Genomic DNA, 22,570 nt, shown 5'->3' with positions numbered 1-22,570 from the left:
AATCCAGGGCTAGCTGTGTGGGAGAAACCCCTGCCAGCTACCCTGACAGCCAAGAAGTCTATTGTCCAGTGGCTCAAGCCGAAGTCTTCGCCGCTGTGGTGGTCCCAGAGAGTCAACCAGATGTTCGGGAGTCAGATGAGTAAAACACTCACAAATTTGAAGTTTGTTTAGTGAAGAAAGGATCCAGGAATGCTCCTGTCAAGTTGGGAGAAACTCTTGACACATCTGTCCTAGCTGAGGGAGGGAGTCAAAAGCTGGGGAGCCCTAGCAACAGAGACATGTCCTAACAGCTCTGATAGATTCAGTCCAATCAGCTAAGCAGATGAGATCAACCCATTCCTGGATGCTATCTCCACCACTATGGAGAATTATATATTGCTCCACAGTGCTTTACAGCCCTCTCTAAGTCATGTACAGAGTTAGCATGTTGCCCCCAACTATCTAGGCCCTCATTTTAACAACCTTAGAAGGATGGAAAGCTGAATCAATCTTGAGCTGGTGAGAACTGAACTGCCAAACTGCTGGCAGTGGGCAGTCAGCAGAAGTAGCCTGCAGTACTACATTCTAACCATTGCGCCACCTCGGCTCAATATGATGATCAATCAACAGAAAGCAGAAGAGGAGGCTAGTAAGTGTTATGATCAAATTCAATCTGAAATTGACAAAACATTAAGCCAAATGTGACTGGAAAAAGAAAACAAACGTTGGAAACATGAAAGAGGAAAATATAGTTGGATGACTTAGGAAATGAAAACAAAGCAGGAGACTGACTTATCAAATTAATAAGTCATTCCAATGATTTCCTCATAGCTAACAGTCTTCAAACAACTAAAGCCATGTCTCCATACATGAATATCACTAGATAAAATATATAGAAATGAATTTGATATTATTGCTGAAAGGAGATGGAGAAGCTTAATTATAGCATCAGAGTGAGAGAAAAAATTTCAGTAAGGACATTACTAGAGTTGCAAGATGTGCAGCAAATACATTTAGTCATTATCATCATAATCCCTCCCCCCGCCCCCCCGCCCCCCCCCAGTGAAGCACTGCCTTGACATGGTTATGCATGCTCTGAGGATGATGAGAGCTATACCAGAGATTCAACCATACTGGATAGTCTCAGAAGAGTTTCTCCTATAAAAAGTATGGTGAAATGTAATTTACAGAACATATTGGACAGGTCATCTCTCAGGTCAACAAGGACTGTGCTTAGGGGTTGGAGTTCTGGGATAGCTGGTGAAAAATGGGCCACAGGACTGCTGGTTGAGCAACCAGGGCCAGCAGCTGCAGAACTACTGGAAGAAAATTATCTGTCACAAATATACAAAGACTGAAAACAAAGAAATAATGATCTGTTATTACAGATCAGGTCCAACAAGAAGAGGACATTTGAAATGAACCAGTTCTGGAAAACATCTAGAATCAGAAGTAATAGAAAGGAGACTAGCAGATCAATGCCGATTTATAATATAAAATAAAGTATTCACAGAAGCAGAATTGGAAGAATCACAAAAGTCTATCTAGGGCAAAGAAATCAAATCCTTGCCAGAAGTAAATCAGACTGTAGAGGCAAACCAGAAGGAATTGGCAGTAAAGGAGGTCAGTACAGCTATTGAACTGTTTTCATTCTGAAACCAGATACCCTCTCCTCTGCCTCAGAAAGAACAAAGCCCTTTATTTAAAGTAAAAGAATTGAAACAGTGTAACTGAGCATATAGAACAGCACAAAAACTGAATAAAATTGCCCACATTGAAGCTTGTTCCAAAGAAACAGCTAGCGCAAGCATTAAAAGATGTTAATACTGCCATATCAAATATAAGCTCACTGCAAGAACTACGGTATTTTTCAGCATATAAAACGCACCCCCCCCAAAGAGGGTGAAAATTTGGCTGTGTCTTATACACTGAATGTAGCCAAAAACGCAAGGCACGGAGGAGGCGATGGTCTATGGCAATCCCTGCAGCCTGGAACAGCTGCTTGGGGGCATTCCTAAAGGCCGATCCACCCGCCAATCAGCTGCTTGTGTTGAATCAGGCTGCAATAATGTGCTGAAGCTGACCTGGCTGTTCACTATTTGCTGCAAGGACTGTCAGAGTTTGCAGCAGCAAGCAAAACACAAGCAGAGTAGAGGAGTTTCAGTTTCAGTTATCAGCAGAACAATTGACCTAAGCCACTCCCAGGCTCCTTGCTTGTTGCTCACACAGCAAATACTGTTTCAGTTTCCAAACAGTCTCACACACTGACAGGACGCTAGCCAGATGAATACCGATGGATGCTGGTAGGCAGAGGCAGAATTCCCCCCCCTTATTTTTCTCCCCCAAAACTAAAGTGCGTCTTATACTCTGAAAAATATGGTAACCAACTAATGTACAGCACAGCTGCAGCCCTGGAACACAACTGAATACCTGGGATGCAAAATCAAAAAGAAAAAAAAAGGAAAGTAAGATAAGTAAGCTAAAATCAGATACAAGCAAGCTAGAACAGATTAAAGAAAAGAAGCTGAAGAACAAGAAGACCAAAGAATACCTAAATCAAGAAATACCACTTAGAAACAAGGAAGATCAATCAAGCACTGGAAATAATAAAACAGCAAATAACAGCTATAGCCAAGATCAGCAGATATGAAGCTTGAATTACAAATTATAGGCAGAATCTCCAATTTTAATCGTCAGAAACATTTCTGCCAATCAATCAATGGAGAGACTGAAGTGAATCAGTCAACACCCAACAAAGAAGAAACAGTGCAGTTCAAGGCGCAGATATGAGATAACCCAAAGAAATACAACAAGAATGCAATGTGGTTAAAGGAGGTTGATAAGAAGAAAAAAGAAGCTGAAATGAAAAAACTTCCACTAGCAGCAGAAATGTTGAAGAAAAAAACAAGGAAGATCAAGAATTTGCCAGCACCAAGTGAAGATGAATTGCACATTATTTGGTTGAAACATCTGACGGGTCTACACCCACTCATTGCCAAGCAGTTTAACAACATACTGCAAGGAAATGAAACTGAAGAGTGGCTAATATTTGGCAAAATCTACCTGATAATAAAAGATCCAGAAAAAGGGGCAGTACCAAGCAACTACAGATCAATTACCTGCCTACCAACAACTTTCAAACTGCTAACTGATGCAGTAGCTGATGCAGTCCAAAAGTATCTAGTTGAAAACAAGCTCTTTCCACTTAAGTGTAAACAGCCCAAACAGAAGAACAACAGATCAAGTCCTAACTGAGAAGATGTTTCTAAAATACTGCAAGACAAGAAAGACTAACTTGAATACAACATGGATTGATTACAAAAAGGCATTCAACTCCCTGCCACATGAATGGATAATCAAGTGTCTGGAACTAACAGGAGTCAGTAGAAACATCGGAAGCTTTGTGTAAAGATCAATGGTACAATGGACCCAGTTGCTGGTCAATGAGGATAGATTGGGAGAAGTTAATACTAAGACAGAAATCTTTCACTCACTATCACCACTACTATTTGTCATTGCACTGACTCCACCATACTGAATAACTAGTCCATGGCTATCAAACATCAAAAACATCTGCTAGGATATTCTACCTTTTACTTGGATTATTTGAAGTGGTATGAAAAAAATAACATCTGAAATAGAATCTCTGCTCAACAATGTCCATAGATACATCTATACAAAAGATATTACAATGATGTTCAGACACGACAAATGTGCCACGCTCATCATCAAAAAAAGTGAAAACTAAAGGAATCAAGATACCCTACAGAAATAATATCAAGAGTCTGGATGAAGTTGTTAACTATAAATACTTGGGCATCCTTCAAGTTAACAACATCAAGCACAATGAAGTCAAGAAAAGGGTGAGAAGTAAATACAAGAGATCAAATATCTTAAAGTCCAAACTCAGTGGAAGAAATATCATCAAGACAATTAACACCTGGGCAATTCCAGTCATTTAGATTGCAGGCAACCAATTTTCTACGGGTTTCTACCAATTAACTAGCTATTCTGTAATCTGTGCATGGCAGAATATTTAAAATACTAAAGAAAGTTACTTTAGATAAGATGTCTCACCATTTTGCCTGTGAGAAAGAGGAGAAAGGGATGGCTGTTAAAAAGAGTGTTGATTCATGATAAAGGATAACCCATCAAATGTCCATAAAGACTCAAAACAGGTTTTCAGTTTTTTATGCTATTAAAAGATTATCAATTTAAAATATGAAAACATCTATCACTGACCAAAAGAAACTCTGAAATGTTAAACTTTGGTTATAATATATTGCTACATCAATGGGAGAATGTATGGAGTAATAGTTTAAAAACTATTTTGAATTACAATTTGAAAGATTTTTTTAAAATAAAATGATGTATCAATAGTGTTTGACTTGTATCATATTGGATAAGCATAATGATAATGCAGAAAATACAAATACTAATGAAACCTGAATCCTTTCTCCTACGTATTATAGACAAATCGATAGATTGTTTGGGACCTTATTTTTTTATACAGGGACTGCTGCAAGGATTGTTTATGCCAAGTATTGGAAAGAAAAAAGAATGCCAACTGTTGAAGAACGGATGTTAACATTGAATGAAGTGGCAGAGGTGGCTTAATTAACTGCACTGATTAGAGAACAATGGATTAGTTTAAATTCATATGAGATTAAAAACTGTTTGTGGACATTCTGAATGTTAAATACAATAACAAGTTAACAGGGCTTTGAAGACTACTTCTGTACTTGGGGTTACCTGTTAACTTTTTTTAAGTGAGTAGATGGTGGATTGACCTGATAGACAATTTTTTTTTTTTTTTACTACTGGAGCTGCCAAGTCTTTTGATTTACTTCGGATGTTTTGGAGGGTTTTAGTTGGTTTCTGTGTTACAGTTACACCATATAATTGTAATAATCTGTTGGTGGTTTCTGAGATGTTTTTGATGTTATGGCAGTGTTACCCTTACACAGCTTGTGTTGATTGTGCTATATAGATAGGGTTGAATGGTTGGTCAGGCACTTTTTGATGAAGTTGCTTTTTTGTCATAATAAAGGACCAACTAGAGAACCATCAACACCTCCAAAGGAATAAAATTCACTATAGGGAAAGAAAACAATAACATGCTACTCTTTTCCGGGATATCCTTATCAGCAGAGGTAAGGATAGCAAATTAAAAACGAAATCTACCATAAAACCACCCACATCAACCAGGTGCTTCATCAAAGTAACAACCCAATTTCCCACAAGAGAAGCTGTGTAAGAACACTATTAGGCAAACTGAACACTATACAGACTTTTAGCTATGCAATATGGGATGAACACCCTTCGAATGGTGTGGGAGTAGGAATGGATTTCCAGAGGAAAAATTGCAGACCACAGAAACTAGGAGCACCACTCAGGTGACCCCGAAGACACAGATAAACCCCCAAGTGCTTCAAGAACCCTCTAAAAGGATGCTAATTACAAGCTGTCTGTAAGGAATATAAATCCTTCCATTCCCCACTATCCTGTCAGAGCTGAAGAAGCTTCTTGGATGAGAAGGGAAATGTATTAAAAAAAAAAAAACCAGAAAGTCCAGTTGCCTCCTGAAAAAGCACCTTTGGGACAACTATGACCTGGATGACTGAGAAGCTCTACAGACTATTTAAACAAGCACAAACGCACCATAGCAACCTTGAACATTAGAAAAAGGAAGCCCGTCATCTATACAAAATTTTCTAACAAAAATAGCTAAAGAATGCTAAAAAGAACAAGAGTATTTTTCAGTATGTTTAAAATAAAGGGGGAAAACTCCAGTATATCAGCTGCACTGCAAATGAGTAATAATTAAAGGCAGGACTTCTATTTTGATAGACTTTTCTAAGAAGATGTATATACCTCAGAAAAGTTGAAGGCTAAGATTTCAGTTCAAATTTCATAGTATCTGGTCCTCAGTAAGTACTCTTTAGTTGTTTAAATAAGACAAGCAGAAACTATTGGGGAAAGCTAGCTGCTTATACATCCAGGCTCTATGTTATACAGAGCTTTATAGGTAGTGCCCAGCACCTCTCTTTATTAGCCAAGTCAGGCAAAGGTCCAATGCACAAGTGGCAGAACTGAGAAGGCTTGAAATATGAACCAAAGTTTTTCACTCATTATTGACTACCTTAATCTTAAAACTGGCATATTTCCTGGTTGAATCTCATATAAAAATTTGCGCCTAAGAAACAAGCCAATATATTTAATTAGTGGCAGAAGGATTTGCTTAGGGGTAACAAAATCAATTATTAAAATTGCGAATGAATATAAGTGGACATAAAGAGATGTTGCTTCTCCAATAAAGTTTACTATATTATGATGTTCTGTGCATGTTATATGAATGTTATACTTTAGAAGCATAAGAAAAAAACTTTTAAACAAGAGTTTTCTGTTTCATGGTAAAGGTTAAATAAGTTTCCCATATATCTTTCTAACTTTGGTTTATTTTCCTTTAGATGAATCAAAGAAAAACTAGTATTCCCAGCCTTTTTCACCCTCAGACAACTGACATTCAGTAATACCAATAAATAATCATGGAAAGTTTTAAATGCACTGGGAAACAAAATTTAAACCTGAAAAATCACTGCAGCCACTAGGCATCACTATAGTCCTTGCTTCCCTGACCCTCTACAAAGAATCATGTGTAAACTAGAAAAATACTCAAGTTTTCTACTTCTTGTTTAGAAGCTACCTTGTTTAGAGACCATCAAAATCATTTCCAATGTGTGCATTTATAACCAAATTTTGTATGCCTGACTGCACTGGCTGGAGTGAAAACAACACTGAGTCATACAAGAGAATTGTATCCAAAAGAGTTTGGTAGCCAGTGATTTTCAAGGCTCCTTTCTCTTAGTCACATGTTCACTTAATGATTTAGAGAAAAAATTGTAGTTAAAAAAGGAGAGGATAAAGATCAGATGTCCAAAACCAGATAGAACCAAAACCAGAAGTACCTAACATCCATCACTCCCTCAGAATAAACCATATATTGACTGGGAAAATAAAGAAATAGCAGAACAGTCAGAGAATTCCTTGAAGCAAAAGCACTCAATTAAAAAAAACTATTAACAGACTGAGTCAAGCCTTGATTCAAGCCATACATAAAGCAGAGAACCAATCAGAATAGCACTAACTCTATTCCCACCTGTGAATCAATTGGTATTTCTCAAGATACATCCAATCACCAACCAACCATGGAGTTAAAGTGAGTTGGGTGGCCTATAAATTCTCTTAATTAAACCAATCAATCAATTTGCACAGAATTCAAATTCTACATACTCAACCTCAGCAGCGTTGTGTGAAGTTCAATTCTGAGAATTCCCCAGCCGGTATGCTGGCTAGAGAATTCTGGAAATTGAAGTTCACACATCTTAACGCTGAGATTGAGTAACACTGCACAGATTTTATGTGTATGATGAATGCCTACTTTGGAACCATTGTGCTGAGGAAGCCTAGTTGGGATAAAGGCAAAATATTTCCAAAAAACATGAGCTCTACTTTAACAGTGATCTCTCTAATGCTGTAGGAACTCCCCCTCCCATGTAAAAGTATAGTACATACGATTTTAAATGTTAACAAAATGCATGCAATAATTTGATAATGCTCAGACTATCAAGATATGCAACATTAAGAAGTAATGTACGGTCTTGCTAAGGCAACAAAGATTCTAAAATTCTGGAAAAGTAAGTTAATGGTTTGTATTATGAAACCACATTTACAATATATAATGTTCCATATGTCCTTTTTATGAAATGAATCTGGTAAAATTAAATACCATTTTGATACATTAGCTGTTGCTGGGGTAGATTAATTGCACTTTTAATTGCATTAATTTGTATTTAAAATTACTTGATTTCAGAAGGAAATTTCAATTCTGAAATTTCTGAAATACCTTCAAAAGCAACTCTACACAAAAACATATTATACTAGACAAGACTGGATTCTAGCAGATAAAGCTAAACATGTTTTTTTATAAAGCTATCACTGATGCACAAATAACATTGAATAAAAAGGCATTTGTGGCTACTGCTACTACCTCAACTTCAATAGTAAGGAATAAAGAAGAACTTACAAACTGGGCTTGATTCTTCATGGGCAGTAGCATACCAACTAGTATCCATCAAATCTCTAAGCAAAGTTTCCTCAAAGTACTTTTATCTTGTCTGTATTAAATACTGATTCAGATATGCTTGGAAATGGAATTTACTTAAATTGGACTTGGCTAGGCTTGAGTGGGAGAAACCCAGGGAATACTAGGGCTGTAACTAGATGAAATGTAACTAGGATAATTATTTCTACACTGTTGCCAATAAAACTGCATGGATGTGTTCAAATCATCACAAGAGTCAATCATTTTAATCTATATGAAAAATATCCATGACTGTTTGTAATCCATGTACAAGTGCAAATCTCTGATCTCGCCCTCACACCCCTTCTTCAGCATGGTTCATCATCATCTATATGGTGAGCCATGCAAGTGACAAAGTGGATTTTTCAAAGCATAATCCAAAGACATAAAAAGAAAGCTTGCCACATTTATCTTTTGAGGCTCAGCTATCAGACAGGATTGGCGCTATCCTGCTACCCAAAGCCAATTTGAAAGATTATTGTAGTGAATGGCATTGAGATGATTTGGAGAAGTAGAAGGATCAGATTACCACGTCCTTTCCCTGATACAGGTTGGACGAAATCTATTGTTTTCATCTCAAAACCAGGCCTGTACCCAGATTGAAACTGATTCAGATAACCAGCATTCTTACTTATGAACTATTGTTGATGTGCTCTTTCACATACCAGAATGAAATGTTTCTGGGTTTTGTAGAAATTCAATTCCCCTTTAAATATGAACAGGTTCTTAGTTTTATTGGAATTTGAATTTTCTATGCATGAAGAAGAAATAATGTACTCAAACCACAATATGAAACAAAAGAGAATCTAGATAGTTTGTCTACACTAGTTGTTAAATAATTTTGCTGATTTACAGCACATCTTGTTCAGAAAGAATTATTACTATCAAGGATACTTTTCCATGTTGAAAACGGAATTATAAAAGAGAAAACTGTAGGTTTGAAATGGAGGGTTATCAATAATTAACATAAATGAAATGCAATCATTAATGAAATACTAAATCACACATCCATTGTAGGCATTCTGCCAAACCCAGGTATTAAGTCATCATAAATGCTAGAATCTAGGAAGTAACACTTTGCATAGCAGATGATTTATTGAACAAATATGGCAAGCTGAAACTATATATACAAAAAGTCTAGAGTAGGATCGCTAAATTGATCAAAGAGTGAAAGGCTAAAGAATTTGAGTGGCTTTTTTTTTCTAATTTAAAAGGAAAACTGGGGCAAAGGGAGCAAAAAGCAAGAAAAACTCTTGGTTAGAAGGCTTTAGGAAATTTAAAAGAAGCCACAATTGTTGTGTTTGTCCATAGTAATTAAATGGAACCTCAATGTTCAAAGATACTATGCCACAGAAAACTAATTATGGTAGAGCAATATTACAGTAGCACTATTGCTTTTATTTTCTATTTTAAGCTCTGAGGACCCCAATGACTGATAATCAGGACCCTAGAGCAGACACCAATCTTTTTATTCTATACACTTTTTACAACACTCATTAGGAATGTTTTTATTTAATTATAACTAAATATTATGCATATCTGTTTCTGTCTTATGAATGTCAACTTACTCTATTTAAAAGATCTTGCTATAAATTTACTCAGAAATACATGTTTCAATTTGGAAAAGATTCATTGAACATCTAGATATTCACAGTACTGAAGCCGTAGTTTTCAATCGCAGACAAACTGTCCCAGGTATTTTGACACCATTCTGTAGCAATCTCAGCTGCTTTACCAATTATTCTGGATTATACCTATAAAATGTATAAAGATTCTGCTTAGCAGTAAGACATTTTTAAATATTAAACTAACCAAAATGCCTGGTTACCAAAATGGTTTTTTAAAATTACCATTATATAAGAACAACATCATTTTTAAATTCTGAAGTGCTCATTTCAGTTTTTTTGCATCTCTCCAAAATAAATGACACAAATTGTTTAGTTCAAACAGTACTTTATCTTTGTTCAGCTTCCATACATAGTTTTTCAGATGGTTTATTCCATTTTCATCACTAGAGTTAATGATAAAGAATTGTATGACATGTACTAGCAGCACACAAACTGTAATTTCATACTTAATATGGTAACCCTCAAAACCAAACCAAGGTTATTTGTCTTGAGTAAATCGCTCATACATGTGCACATTAGAATATATTAATCTCAAAGAATAAATCCATTTTCAATATAATGTAGAGCACTTCTCAACATAATACTCAAAACCAGATTTTATTTTCTCAAGACAATACAACCTAACTCAACATACATACGAGCAATTATGGAATAAGCTCAAAATTTAATAAGATCCTTGTTTTGTGACATAAGAAATAGGTATTTAATATCATTGCATGAGCTAGTATAAAATGTGAGATTTCAAGCAGTATTTGATAATTAATTGCAGTAGAATCATTATAATTGGCCCCACCTATATCTTACAGTATCACAATACAAATTAAATACAAGGCCCTTCAGAAAAATGGGAGAAATGTATGACAATCAAAATTTATATTGTTCTATTCAATTATACTCAAAGAGATACATTACATCATTCTCTCAATGCAAAAGAAAGGGCTTCTTTCATAGAAAGTAAATTTTATAGTGCCTACTGTTCTGATCCTTTTGATAAGAGATAGACATGAGGCTTCATTTTTAAAGAAAAACACCTGTTTGGAGGGGGAAAGCCTCATTTTTCTTCCCACATAAATTTCATTTGCAATAACATTGTCTAAAATATTTTCTTAAAATAGTCTAAATTGCATAAGTATTTCACCCTGATACTTTTAAACTTAACCTTTCCTAGCAGAGACAAACTACAGTAACAAGACGGTTTCCTCTGAACTCTGTCATGTTTATAGGGAACAAGCATCTGCTTCCCACTGAAATCCAAAATGTAAAAGAAGTAAAATAATTATGTTTTTGGGGTGTGGAGACACACAGACACAAGAGATATTTAGGTACGTTTTGGCTGATAGATTCTGAAACATAAGCTTCTTCCAGAAAAACCCACAAGCTGTTTCATTAATTACTTCAAATCCCTCTTAAAAGCTGCAATGCTGCATTATTTTATTTCTGTGAATATAAAACATTATAAAAAATATGCACCTCCCCCTTCCCTGGCCAATCATAACAGCAAGAAAGAATATAAGCACGTTTAATTTATGCTAATTTTTGCACCAGAGTTAAAAGCCTCAAAAGACACGAATGTTTGCAGGTAAAGAAAAAGATGAGATTCTTTAGAAAGATCTAATATAGCCAAATACATTCAGCCAATTATACTCAAAAGGATTTTAAAAGTCATTTAACCTTTCCAAAATTTGCCACGTATACCTTTTAGCGATCTTCTCCAAGATCTGGCAACTGCATTTGAGCAAGATCAAACCACTTATGCGAGGCAAACATCGTGCTGCAAAATCAAATGAAGCAGTCACGCTAATCTGCACAAAAATCATTTAAAAAACTACTGACCTCATAAAGTGCAACAGTGCTTAAATCCAGCAAGTTGAGGCATACAGGGGTAAAAATGGAAGTGACGAGATCTGAAAAAGATTCTGTTATATTTCTATTTTCTCGAATTGAAACGTTCAAAAGCCAGCACAAGCTCCGTCGGCCATTTTGGGTTGAACTCGCTCACTCGATCACAATCGCGATCGCGCGCGGCCGCGGCGCGCACATACAGAGGCGCGCAATTGCGCGAACACTTCGCCGCCGCCCCCCCCCCAGTAAAGAAGCAGCTTTTTGTGACCTTCAAATAGAGACGAATCATGTGACCAGCGTACATTGTCAATCAGGAAGAGGGTAGGAAAAGTATAATCTTAAAGAGAACGCAGTTTACTTTTCTTTCGTTCCTTTGTGCAAAGTGCAACTAGTACGCTTCGTTTTCTACTACTTCTCAGCAACATACCCTACAAAGCGCCACGTTTTAATACAGATTGGCAACAGGCTGAAATTTTGATGTTGTTAGTTGCGAAGTCGTAGGCTGAAATTATTTTCTCTCGAATCAAACCTTTTATTTTAATCTTACAATTAATAATCAACTCACACTTTTTCTATTTTTTCTATTCTTAAATTTTTCTATTTTTTATTTAAATGGATGGAAAATACAGGCTATCGCTATCTAGGTAAATAAGAAATGTCTGGCAAGGCCCAATAATATTTACCTGTCATTTAATGCCAAAATGTAAATCTCTATATGCTGAAAAGTTACAGCTTGTTACTGTTGCAATCCATATTCTTACTCATCCTGTCCATTAAAAGGAAAAGCAATTTCAGCATACTGTGCTACTGATTTAGATGAAAAAGCAGTACACATTTGCAAATTTAGAATTACAAACTCCTTAACAGAAATACTGAAACATTAATTCCTGATTAAGTGAACAGAATTTAATTTCTGTAATAAGTAAATAAGATATAGTCTGTAATACTGTCACTTCTGTAATATTGTATATGGCAGTCACAATAGCTTATAACTATTTGAAAATAAAGTGTGCACTAAAATAAACACAATCCATGTTGAATACATAAAACAGGATGAAACATTACTAGCATAGCCTAATAATTTATTTAACCAAATTAACTGTTTAGCTCCCTTCACATTCAATGTTCCAAGCCAGTGGAATACTCTTATCTTCCTACAGTAAATCCCACTTTGAAAAAGACTTACTGAGCAGCTAGATCAGGGGTCCTCAAACTTTTTGAACAGGGGGCCACTTCAGGGTCCCTCAGACTGTTGGGGGGGCCAGACTGGCTAGGTGGGCGTGGCCAGGTGGTCATGTGACTGGGTGGGCATGGCCAATTTAGCAGTCCATTTTGCTAATTTAGCAGGGATCGCTTGGAGTGGATGTGGCGAGGAAACCCCCAAGACGGGGGGCTCAGCAGCGCTGATCCGCTGGCCGGCCAGCCCTTCCTGCCTCCCTCTCCAGTGGGGGGGGAGGCGGCAGCTGCTGCTGTGCCCACTTCCTAGCTCGCTCGCATCTCGCCAGCCCCACTTTGCCAACAGGCATACGAGCTCAGAAGGGAAATGTGGCGGGGCAGGGCGCAGGGCCTGCAAGGCAGAAGGCTGCCTTCAGTCCAGGGAAGGGACTGCAGCCTCGGGGCTCCGTCTGAAGGAGCTGCGTCACTCAGGCAGCGCCCCAAAAGTGCTGTGGAGCTGCTGCCTCACAGGATAGGGCGGGACTCTGCTCTCCCTGCCGAACAGCCCCAGTGAAGGAGGCACATCATTTGGGGTCTCTACCCCTGGCAGCTCCTGGATGGCAACTCCACTGCTGCTTGGCAGACCCACGCAGCCTGAAGGAAGTGAAGAGGCCAGTCAGAAAGGCACGTTCCCCTTGCGCACCACCGAGGCTGTCAGCAGCTTGCGCAGGTCCATTAGGCTGCGGCCATCGTGAGTGGGGAAAGCCAGATCCCCATTGGAGCCTTGGCTGCCCAGGCCCAGCAGAGATGGGGGGGGGGGGAGAAATGCAATCCCAGCTGGGCTTCGGCGGCCATAGCACCGATCGGGATCAAGCTTTCCCCGCTTGTGGTGGCTGCCTTTTGCCTGCTGGAAATGGGCGTGTTTTTATTTCTAATCAGCCTTTCTATCTGGCAGCTTTGCCTCGGTGATGGCACTGGCCTAATGGACCTGCGCGAGCTCAAAAGTGCTTTTGGAGCGCTGCCTGAGTGATGCAGTTCCTCCTGAGGTCCCTACCTTGGACTGAAGGCAGCCTTCTGCCTTGCAGTCCCCCCCCCCGCGCATCTCTGTTCTGAGCTCATGCGCCTGTTGGCAAAGTGGGGCTGGAGAGACACGAGTGAACTAGGGAGTGGGGGCTGCAACAGCCGCTGATTTCCCCCCCCCCAAATCTCCCGCTCGGATTCTCTTGGCTGCCTGTCCTTCTCCCACTCAGCTGCCTGCTCTTGAAGGAGGACAGCGAGTGGAGACGGAGGGTTGCAGCCAAATTCCGGAAAGGCGCAGCTCGTGAGTAGCCAGGCTTCTTTCCACGCGAGCGGATAGTTGGCAGGGCGCTACCCAAACCAGTGCCTGAGGCTCCAAGGCCCTCTTCCTCCAGCCTTAGGGTGGGCGCTTCATACCCCGCCCCACACGATGCTTCAGGGAAACCCGGCCAGGCGCTGCGTGTTGGGTCTGGTAGCAGATGGGGAAATGCCTCTCTTATCCCCATTTCCTGCAGGGCCTGCTGGCAAAGCGCCCCTCTCGTGCACCCACTGCTGCAGTCGGGTACATGAGGGAAACATGCGTCATGCACAGGCCAAGGGCAAGACCCGCAAGGGGGCCAAGGAGATGATCAGTGGTGACCTGATCTCCAACTGCAAGCCAAAAGAGACGGGAGGGAGTAGGCAGCCACCGCTCCACACCCTCCTCACCTTGTTTTCGCCTGCAGTGGGAGCAGTAGCCGAAGGCAGAGGCACAGGGGAGAGGAATGCAGTCCCGCAGCTGGGTGTGTCGGGCGATTACGTGCATTATCCCAGCCACATGGGATGGAGCAGGTGATCCGCATCACATTGTTTAGCGCATTGTAAGCCGCCATGAGTCTCCGGAGAAGGGCGGCATATAAATCAAATTAAAAAAAAAAAAAACATGCCTCACCCGCCCCTGCCCCTGCCTGCAGCTGATGCATGTGCTGCCGTCACCATGCCTGTTTCTTGGAGGGCCAGCTGCGGAGTCCCTGCTGCCAGACAGGGACCGTGCAGTTCCTGGCCGTCCCCCACACTCTCTGGCAGCCGCAGCAGGTGAGGCACCTCTTTCTCAGGCCCCTGTCAGCCAGGAAAATCCAGCCATGCGAGGAGTGAGTGGGAGTGGTGGAGTGGGGCTGAATCTCACCACTGCATGGGCTGGATAATTGTGCTGGCGGGCTGTATCCAGCCCATGGGCCGTAGTTTGAGGATGCCTGAGCTAGATTAACCAACGCCTTTCCTCCCTCCCAATTACTTCACATTTACAGCTAATTTTCAAAGTACTTGTGTCTATATTTATAGTTATCACAAGTGCCCCTTAAATAAGAAATGCCTGTGATGATTCACTTAATGACTGCATCACTTAATCACCAAGAGTATTGCAACCATGAGCTAGGCTGAGCTGAAAAAAACTGAAGAGACGTCACCAGAGAGGCGGATCTTCAGAAGTTTTCAGCTCAGGACATAGAGCTAGAGTAAGGAATATCCCAGCCTGGCACCTCCCATTTCTACACTATGGAGAAACTACCTGTATCTCCTTCCTTTAGTTGTTAAGGTTTAGTTACAGTTTGGGAAAGTGATAATGTAAATGAGTAGAAGCTGGAGGCATAGTGTAGGTCATCAACTTTAAAGTGTGTGGATTACAACTCAATTTCCCAGTGAGTGCACAGGTAGAGAATTTTGAGAACTGAAATCCACACATCGTAAAGTTGTGAAAAATACTGATGTAGATCACACCTAATATTGCAAGTGCTCAATAATGATGAACACACATTTGAAGGAAAACTTGTTTCTGTATTTTTTCTAAAGAGCAAGAGGAATTCTCAAAAGACCCAGAGTCCTTTTACTATGCTTTTTAAAGAGCATTTTTAATCTGCTTCTAACACATAATTTACTGCAGCTTGATACTTACTTGCATATGCGTCAGAATAATATAAAAATATATAACTTAAGGATCAGGTTATAAAACATATTTTAGATGTAAAAATTCATGTGATAAACGCCATAATCTATTTCTTCAATAGGTGAAGAATGCAAATGGAAGAATATTGTCACCTACAATTACCAATTATAGTAGCTTATATTGATGCTCAAGTTACATAGATGTCTCTCTCCTCCCTCTCTCTCAGACAATGCTTGTTCCACAAAATGCAAACTTCAGAAACCAAGAGAAACTTTCAAAAATAACTTTTTATCTTACATAAAACAAAGTAAGCACAATTCTGCTTGAGCAATCTAATCTAAACACCATTATAGAAAAATAAATTTAAGAATGGACTCACTTTGGTCTCCCCTGCCCCCCAAAAAGGGAAGAAAACAAAGGAAGTTTTAATGCAGCTGAAAGCAAGCAAATAAATGGTTATTGGTTGGTGTGGGCAGCATATGAAAACAGTATGCTTTGCTATGAACCAGTTTCCATGGATTTTGGCTTGAGATATAACTGTCTAGGCCAAGCTAGCTGCTTATGCGTAAACAGTAAAGTATGCAGACCTTTAAAATTAAAACTGTTTCACCATGTATCGTCGAAGACTTAGTGCTGTGAACTACTCTCATGTGCTCTTGCATTTTAGGAGGAAAAGATATATTTTACTATTAGAATTGCAACACAGTAATGAAATGCTATAATTCATCTTAGCCAAAACCCAAAGAAATTGTATTTCCAGCATTTGCTTCCACAAGACAGCAGCTTTGAATGAGGCTTACAAATGCAGATAAAACATTTATTTCAATTTATGCTTGTTCGATCTAAAAATAGATGTTTGAATAATGCTAATCAGGACAAAACAACAGTTTTGCAGTCAGATTAAACTACTACAATTGAATATGGAAGTAATATCAAACTTGCTTTAAAAATATCAGTATAATCCTTTTAACATACGCAGTAAAAATATTAAAAAACCTCATGAGATACATATACCATTAGGCTAATCCCATCAATTGAAAAAATAATACAAAGAACAGAAAAACAATAGTAAACAAAAGAAATACAAGAGAAAAATATGTACAATCTAGTTTTTACACCAATACTCTATTGTTCTTCAAACTTATTTAACCAGGCTTCTAATATGACCACATCCTGTTTGATACACTGTCTTTGCTTCTTTAAATTTCTCTCTAAGGAGCTCATCAACTCCATCCTACTGTAGCTTTACTGTATTTTCCCTTTCTTATCTCATTTTCCCACTCTATATATTTGTTTGTTATTCAATCCTCATTCATTCTCTATTCTCTATATTATGAACTAAAAATCCAGTTCACCATCCTATCAAAAAAGCTGATGAAAAACAGCAAGGAATTTATATACTACACATATTACTATTGTAAATGGTTAGCAGCTACAGGGAATGAATATTTAATTTTTAATTGGTGAACATAAAATCTCTTATTTTTAAACTAGCATTGGGTTTTTCTCCCCTTTTTCATTTTTTATTATATTATACTGAGTCACAAAATATCCCTAGGGATATTATTGTTGCCAGATGCTTCAGTTTTGAGCTGAGAAGACCTCTAGTCTTATTTGTAACTCTTACAATCTATATCTAGAAGGGACAAGTTGCATTACTTCATCCAATTCAATGCAGCCAATTTCACCAGGATGTTTGAATTTGACCATAATTATTGTTTCAAGTAAACCATGGGTGTGCCATTTTTCTTGGACTGAGAACTATGTCTGACCTTTGGCAAATTGAGGTATGTAAGTCAATTAGCAGAACGAGCTAAGACAAAATCTTGATTTCCTTAAATGATTTACAAAACTTTAACTGGAGCCCTAGGTTATGATTCCTATGTGTAATCGAAATTTGATTTCTACAGTGATCACTTAAACATTTTTCTCAAGGCTATACCTGTTGCTCCCAAGCCATGGAGGAGAAGTACATTCCTGTTTCTAGATAGTGTACACATTTTTCTTTCAATAAAAAAAAATACTCAGTACACAGCCTTCATCTGGAGAAACAGACAAGACAAACAGGTATATTTTGACTCCTTGATCCACATGGGGTGGTCTATTTTATGGGGCTCAAACTCTGCTCTTGAAGCAGGTAATTGGAATCTATTGGCAGAATTTGGTAGATTTAGGAAAAGAAAACAAGGAAAGCATAATGTAATCATAATAAAACTTCCAACTGCTTTTTAATTAACAGAAGCCAGCATCAGCATGTGGTAGGATTCAACTGACTTTAGATGATCTAGAAACCCAAACAGAAACAGATCTGGTTAGCATATGGAGGTGAACTATCTGAAAGTCTAAATGATAGATTATTTTAGGAAATTAATGGCAAACCACTTCCACTTTATAGGTTTGTCATTATGAGGAAAATAGACAGGAACATTATGTACGCTGCCTTGAGCTGTATACAATGAAAGGGGAATAGTAACCTAGTAAGTTACATTTAAAAAATGAATAGATATATCAGTTAACAGGAGTTGCACTTCATCTGAAGGCAATTTTGAAAGAAGGAGAAGAGGAGAAAATAGTATTTTCTAAAAATAAATATTGAGAATCAGAATGGTCTTCAGTAAAAACTTCTGCATATGCCAGGAATTACATGAATCAAAGGTTGTGCTAGTATCCAAACAACTTTTCTTAACTAGCATGTTTGGGGAAAAAATGATTACTTGTATGAGTAGTAGCATATATATTTACACAAAGTTTTGTAAAACACAAAGAGAGATGGAATTTCAGATATTATTGTTTGGAAGATACATGTTTCCAGAATGTGCTTTGAAGCAATGAAGTTCTAAAACAAGCCTTATTATATTGAAAAAGAAAACCCAGAAATTGTCCTGTTCTGTTTGTAATTAGAATAATTTGTAGGAAGTATAGAAAAAGTATAATTTATATTATTATTGGAGGAGAGATGATCTTATAATGCTTAAACGAATCATTGCTGCAAAAGAAGACCTTTTAGGCTGAAAAACAGAGAAATATTTTTGTGTAATGTCTACAATGTGAGTATTTGATCAAAGAATAAGGTTCATCTTCCCCATTCAGACCATTACTTTAGGACTACTATTCTCTTTTAACCACATCTGTCTAGCAAGTTTGTTGCAAAGAAAAAAATGGGCGTGACTTCATTTAAGTCTGCTACCCTGAGGTAAGAGGGCTGCAATGTAAGTATGCATTTTGAATTAATTAATAATATATATATATATCAGTTCTTTCAATATAATTTTGTTCTTAAAGTACAAATAATGGTCTTCAGATCTTGGTTTTATAAGCTTTGCATTCTTGTTACAGAAGCCAAACAAATTAAGTTTATATTTGATATACTGCAAGAACTTTTATGATTTTTCTGTTTCAAATAGAAAGCAATCGAAGTAAACATATAGGCAATTATTAAAGTTGTACATATAACTTTACATACTTGTGTTAATGCTATATAATAATCTTGTCACAACGTAGCAGAATTCTTTCATCAGTAATGTTATCAGTAATCCAAATATATTTTTAACATACTAACACACGACAGTTTTTAATTCAGTGAGTTAGTCCACATGAAACACTGTGCTAAAAGTGTGGGTTGATAAAAAAAGAGTTTGTAGTAAAGATGCCTAGAAGTATATATTTCATTAACAAAACACTCCATATCCTATGGGAAACTAGGAGACCAATATAATTGATGGAAAAGGAATATAAAAGAAAGTGGATTTTGGATTGTGAGAGGTAAGTAAAAGCCTACTGAGGAGAGAATGTCAACACAGCTCACAGTGATCTGAAAATCATTCAGTCGAGTCTTACGATTTCTAGATATTGATGATAAAAGTACTGAAGAATTGCTGTGAACTACCTTAAAACACAGTTGTTTCAAGATGCAGTACTGGGAGTCTCTTAAATAAATCAGTATCATTTGGATTACAGAATATGACAAAAGAAAAACATCCCATAACAATTAAATTTAATTGCATTATCAAAAGTAATTCACTATGATCTTTACGCACTTTCATTAGACCATAGTATACTGCTGCAGAGTAACACTATAGTTTAATTACAGCTCCTGGTGCATATAATAGTACTTACTTGGATTTGTTGAGGACTGAAATGCTAAGACTCATATTTCATAACAAATGCACCTGAGATAAATATAGAACATTAATAGAGAGAACTTAGTTTGTAAACTACTGCAATTCTATTTGCAAAAAGGTGGCAGCTTTTCAATGCTGTTGGCAGTACCTGTACACCATACTATATCCATCGAAATACCTTTTAATGGTTTGCTCCAAATCTCACTCAGAAATAAGCCACCATGTTCAATGATACTTACTTCCTAGTATGTTTAAAATTGGATATACTAGCAGTTTAACATTAACATAACTAAATAATGAATTCCTTAAAAAGGAAGTTAAGAGTTCATCCACGTTTACTCACAAGTGCTTTGTATCATATTCTATTAAGGCCCTTCTTAAATAAACATGACTCACTGTTTGTTTTCTTCACCAGGAGGTGGAGTCTTGCCATGCCCTTCCATTACAAAATCCTCATGTTCCATCTGCGAAGGCAAGCATTGTAGGTCAGCACGGATGAAACAAAGTATATGCTGTCCTATGTGCCCCTCTTCCTTGTCAGTCAATTATCGTATATATACGTTATCCCATTGCAAAGACTGTTAATTCAGTTTAACAAGATCCACTCCAACAGTCATTACACCAATATCATACATGGTTTTAGTTATGTTGATAGATGATAAAGACAAGAATTATTATTTTTTCCATTATAAGGAGGTTTTCTTTTTGTTGTTGTAGCAACTATTAACCTCCCTTAGCAATACCCAGCAGAGAAAGAGCATGGGCAAACCAATAGTTAAGTGGAGAATTCTAGAAAAAGATAAAAAAACAAAGATGGGATGCTACTATTTATAAAAAAAATGGAAATAGGTTAGGCTATAGAAAGAAGTGACAAATCACAAAAATCATTTTCTTCACAAATTTTTTTAAAAAAAATTCTTTGCAAATACTACAGAAGTTTACTGTGATCAAGTTCCACACTCTAGTAGACCAAGCTTCACTGTCATCCAAGATTGACTACTCTGAATGTTGTCTATATAGAACATTCTTTGGAATAGGGAATATCATGTAAAGGAAGCGACCAAACTTTTACTCTGATATTAATATGCATTAGGAGTGAATATATAGTTAGTGTATTCATATTATGCAATCATATTGCTTTTGATGTGTATAAAAGCAAACAGATTTCTCTCTTGCAATTGCTTTCTGCTCCACAAAGGAAAGAAATAATCAGGCAAAGGCAAGATTGTCTACTGAAATCCTTGCATTTTGTTCTCTCTCCCACCTCCCAAGCTGAGATTGGAGAAGAGTTTTCCAGAGAATACTGTAAGATATTTGCAGTGTGCCTGCAATTCCCAGCCCTGTGTTGCCAACAGGACTACACTGCTTTCAATGTGTATCAAAACAGTAGAGGTACATATCTATGGAGATTCTCAATCATTCAGGTCATGATTGTCTCAAAGATGCTTTTTCAAAATGCAACTGGACTTTCTTTCTTTTTCTTGAAGACGTTTCGCTTCTCATCCAAGAAGCATCCTCAGTTCTAACTGAATGCTGGGTAATGGAAGGATTTATATTCCTTACAATCATGTGGTTGTTACATGTCCCTACATGTACAGGTACATGATTCAATTTACAATCATAACAGAGTCTGCCCACTACAGTGATAAGTCATGTTGATTGTAAAATAGATTATGTGACCGACATAAATTTTATGACTTTTTATTTAGATTATAAACTAACACTTATAATTAAGGAAAAGAAAGAAACTGAATGTTTTTTGACTTGGGACTTATTTTATCAATGGTTAGCTGACAAAAACAGGAGCTAGAAACAGGGAAATATATGGAAGGATTGGTGATATAAGTATGTTAAATTGGTTAAACAAAGACTATGGTTATTATTATAATTGATACTTAATGTAATGAATACTGTTGTAAATATGTTATTTCCTAAAATGATCTGTACCCAGACAACACACTGATTGAAATCGGAATTTTTGTAAGTTATAAAATAAAATAAAAACTTATTATAAAATTTTTTAATGACTTTTTGTTTTTGGAATGGTCACTAAATGAACCCAATGTTTTGCTCTGGGGTGTTTTTGTCAAAAAACCTGGAAGTAAATAGCAGTTTTTAACAAGAATATTGTAAATTGCAGTCTTGTAAGTGTGGGATGTTGCAAATGGCTGTAAATGTGAGCCGGATGCTGAGCGCCTGAAATGCAGTCATGTGCCAGTGTGGGGGGCCTCTGTCAGAACTTCGGAACTGGGTCATAATTACCTTTTGAGGCATTCAGAACTTTAAACAGTTGCTAAGCAACTGGTTAGCAACTGGTTGTAAGTTGAGATCTACTTGCAAGCAGGCACTTGAGTATTCCAAAGAGCAGTGGAGAATAAATAGTCTTCTTTCCAACCCAAAGCAAAATTGAGGCCATTTATACTTAGTAGCTGCTTTGCTTACTGGTGGAGTTGCTAGCCACAATTAGGGATTACTTGAACAGTTGACAATATCTAAGAAAAGATCTTTCTGCTTATACTTGTGAGTGAGATTCAGTCTATCCAGTTTATTATAGTCATTTCCAAATGGATGTTCCACTATGAAAATATGTTTTCTTAATATTCCACAATACTCTGCAAAGGGAGGGGTATCAGAAGGAGGAGACTGCAGACAGAAATTACTTTTTTCTCTTCCCCTCTCCCTAATAAAGTGGAGAGATTGGAGAAAAAGACATTTTAAGAAACTAAACTGTTCTTTTATATATTGAAAACAATGTGATCATACC

General features: G+C 37.5%; 1 protein-coding gene across 22 annotated transcripts in view; it reads right to left on the bottom strand.

Moving 5' to 3' along the window:
* Positions 1 to 22,570, bottom strand: part of TNRC6B (trinucleotide repeat containing adaptor 6B) — a 123,304-nt gene that overhangs the window by 80,212 nt on the left and 20,522 nt on the right. For 11 of the 22 annotated variants that reach the window (XM_060694575.2, XM_087873897.1, XM_034403196.3 and 8 more), the window contains one exon: positions 20,203 to 20,270. The exons of 3 other annotated variants lie outside the window; for them this stretch is intronic. In XM_060694575.2, the coding sequence (XP_060550558.2) occupies positions 20,203 to 20,270 (68 nt within the window). 8 more of the 22 variants (XM_034403195.3, XM_087873902.1, XM_087873900.1 and 5 more) reach the window with 4 other exon arrangements.

This window comes from Pantherophis guttatus, chromosome 7, assembly GCF_059756535.1.
Source record: "Pantherophis guttatus breed Tessera chromosome 7, ASM5975653v1, whole genome shotgun sequence".
NCBI lineage: Eukaryota > Metazoa > Chordata > Lepidosauria > Squamata > Colubridae > Pantherophis > Pantherophis guttatus.
Note: the sequence above shows the minus strand (reverse complement) of the source record. Positions and strands in the feature narration are given on the sequence as shown.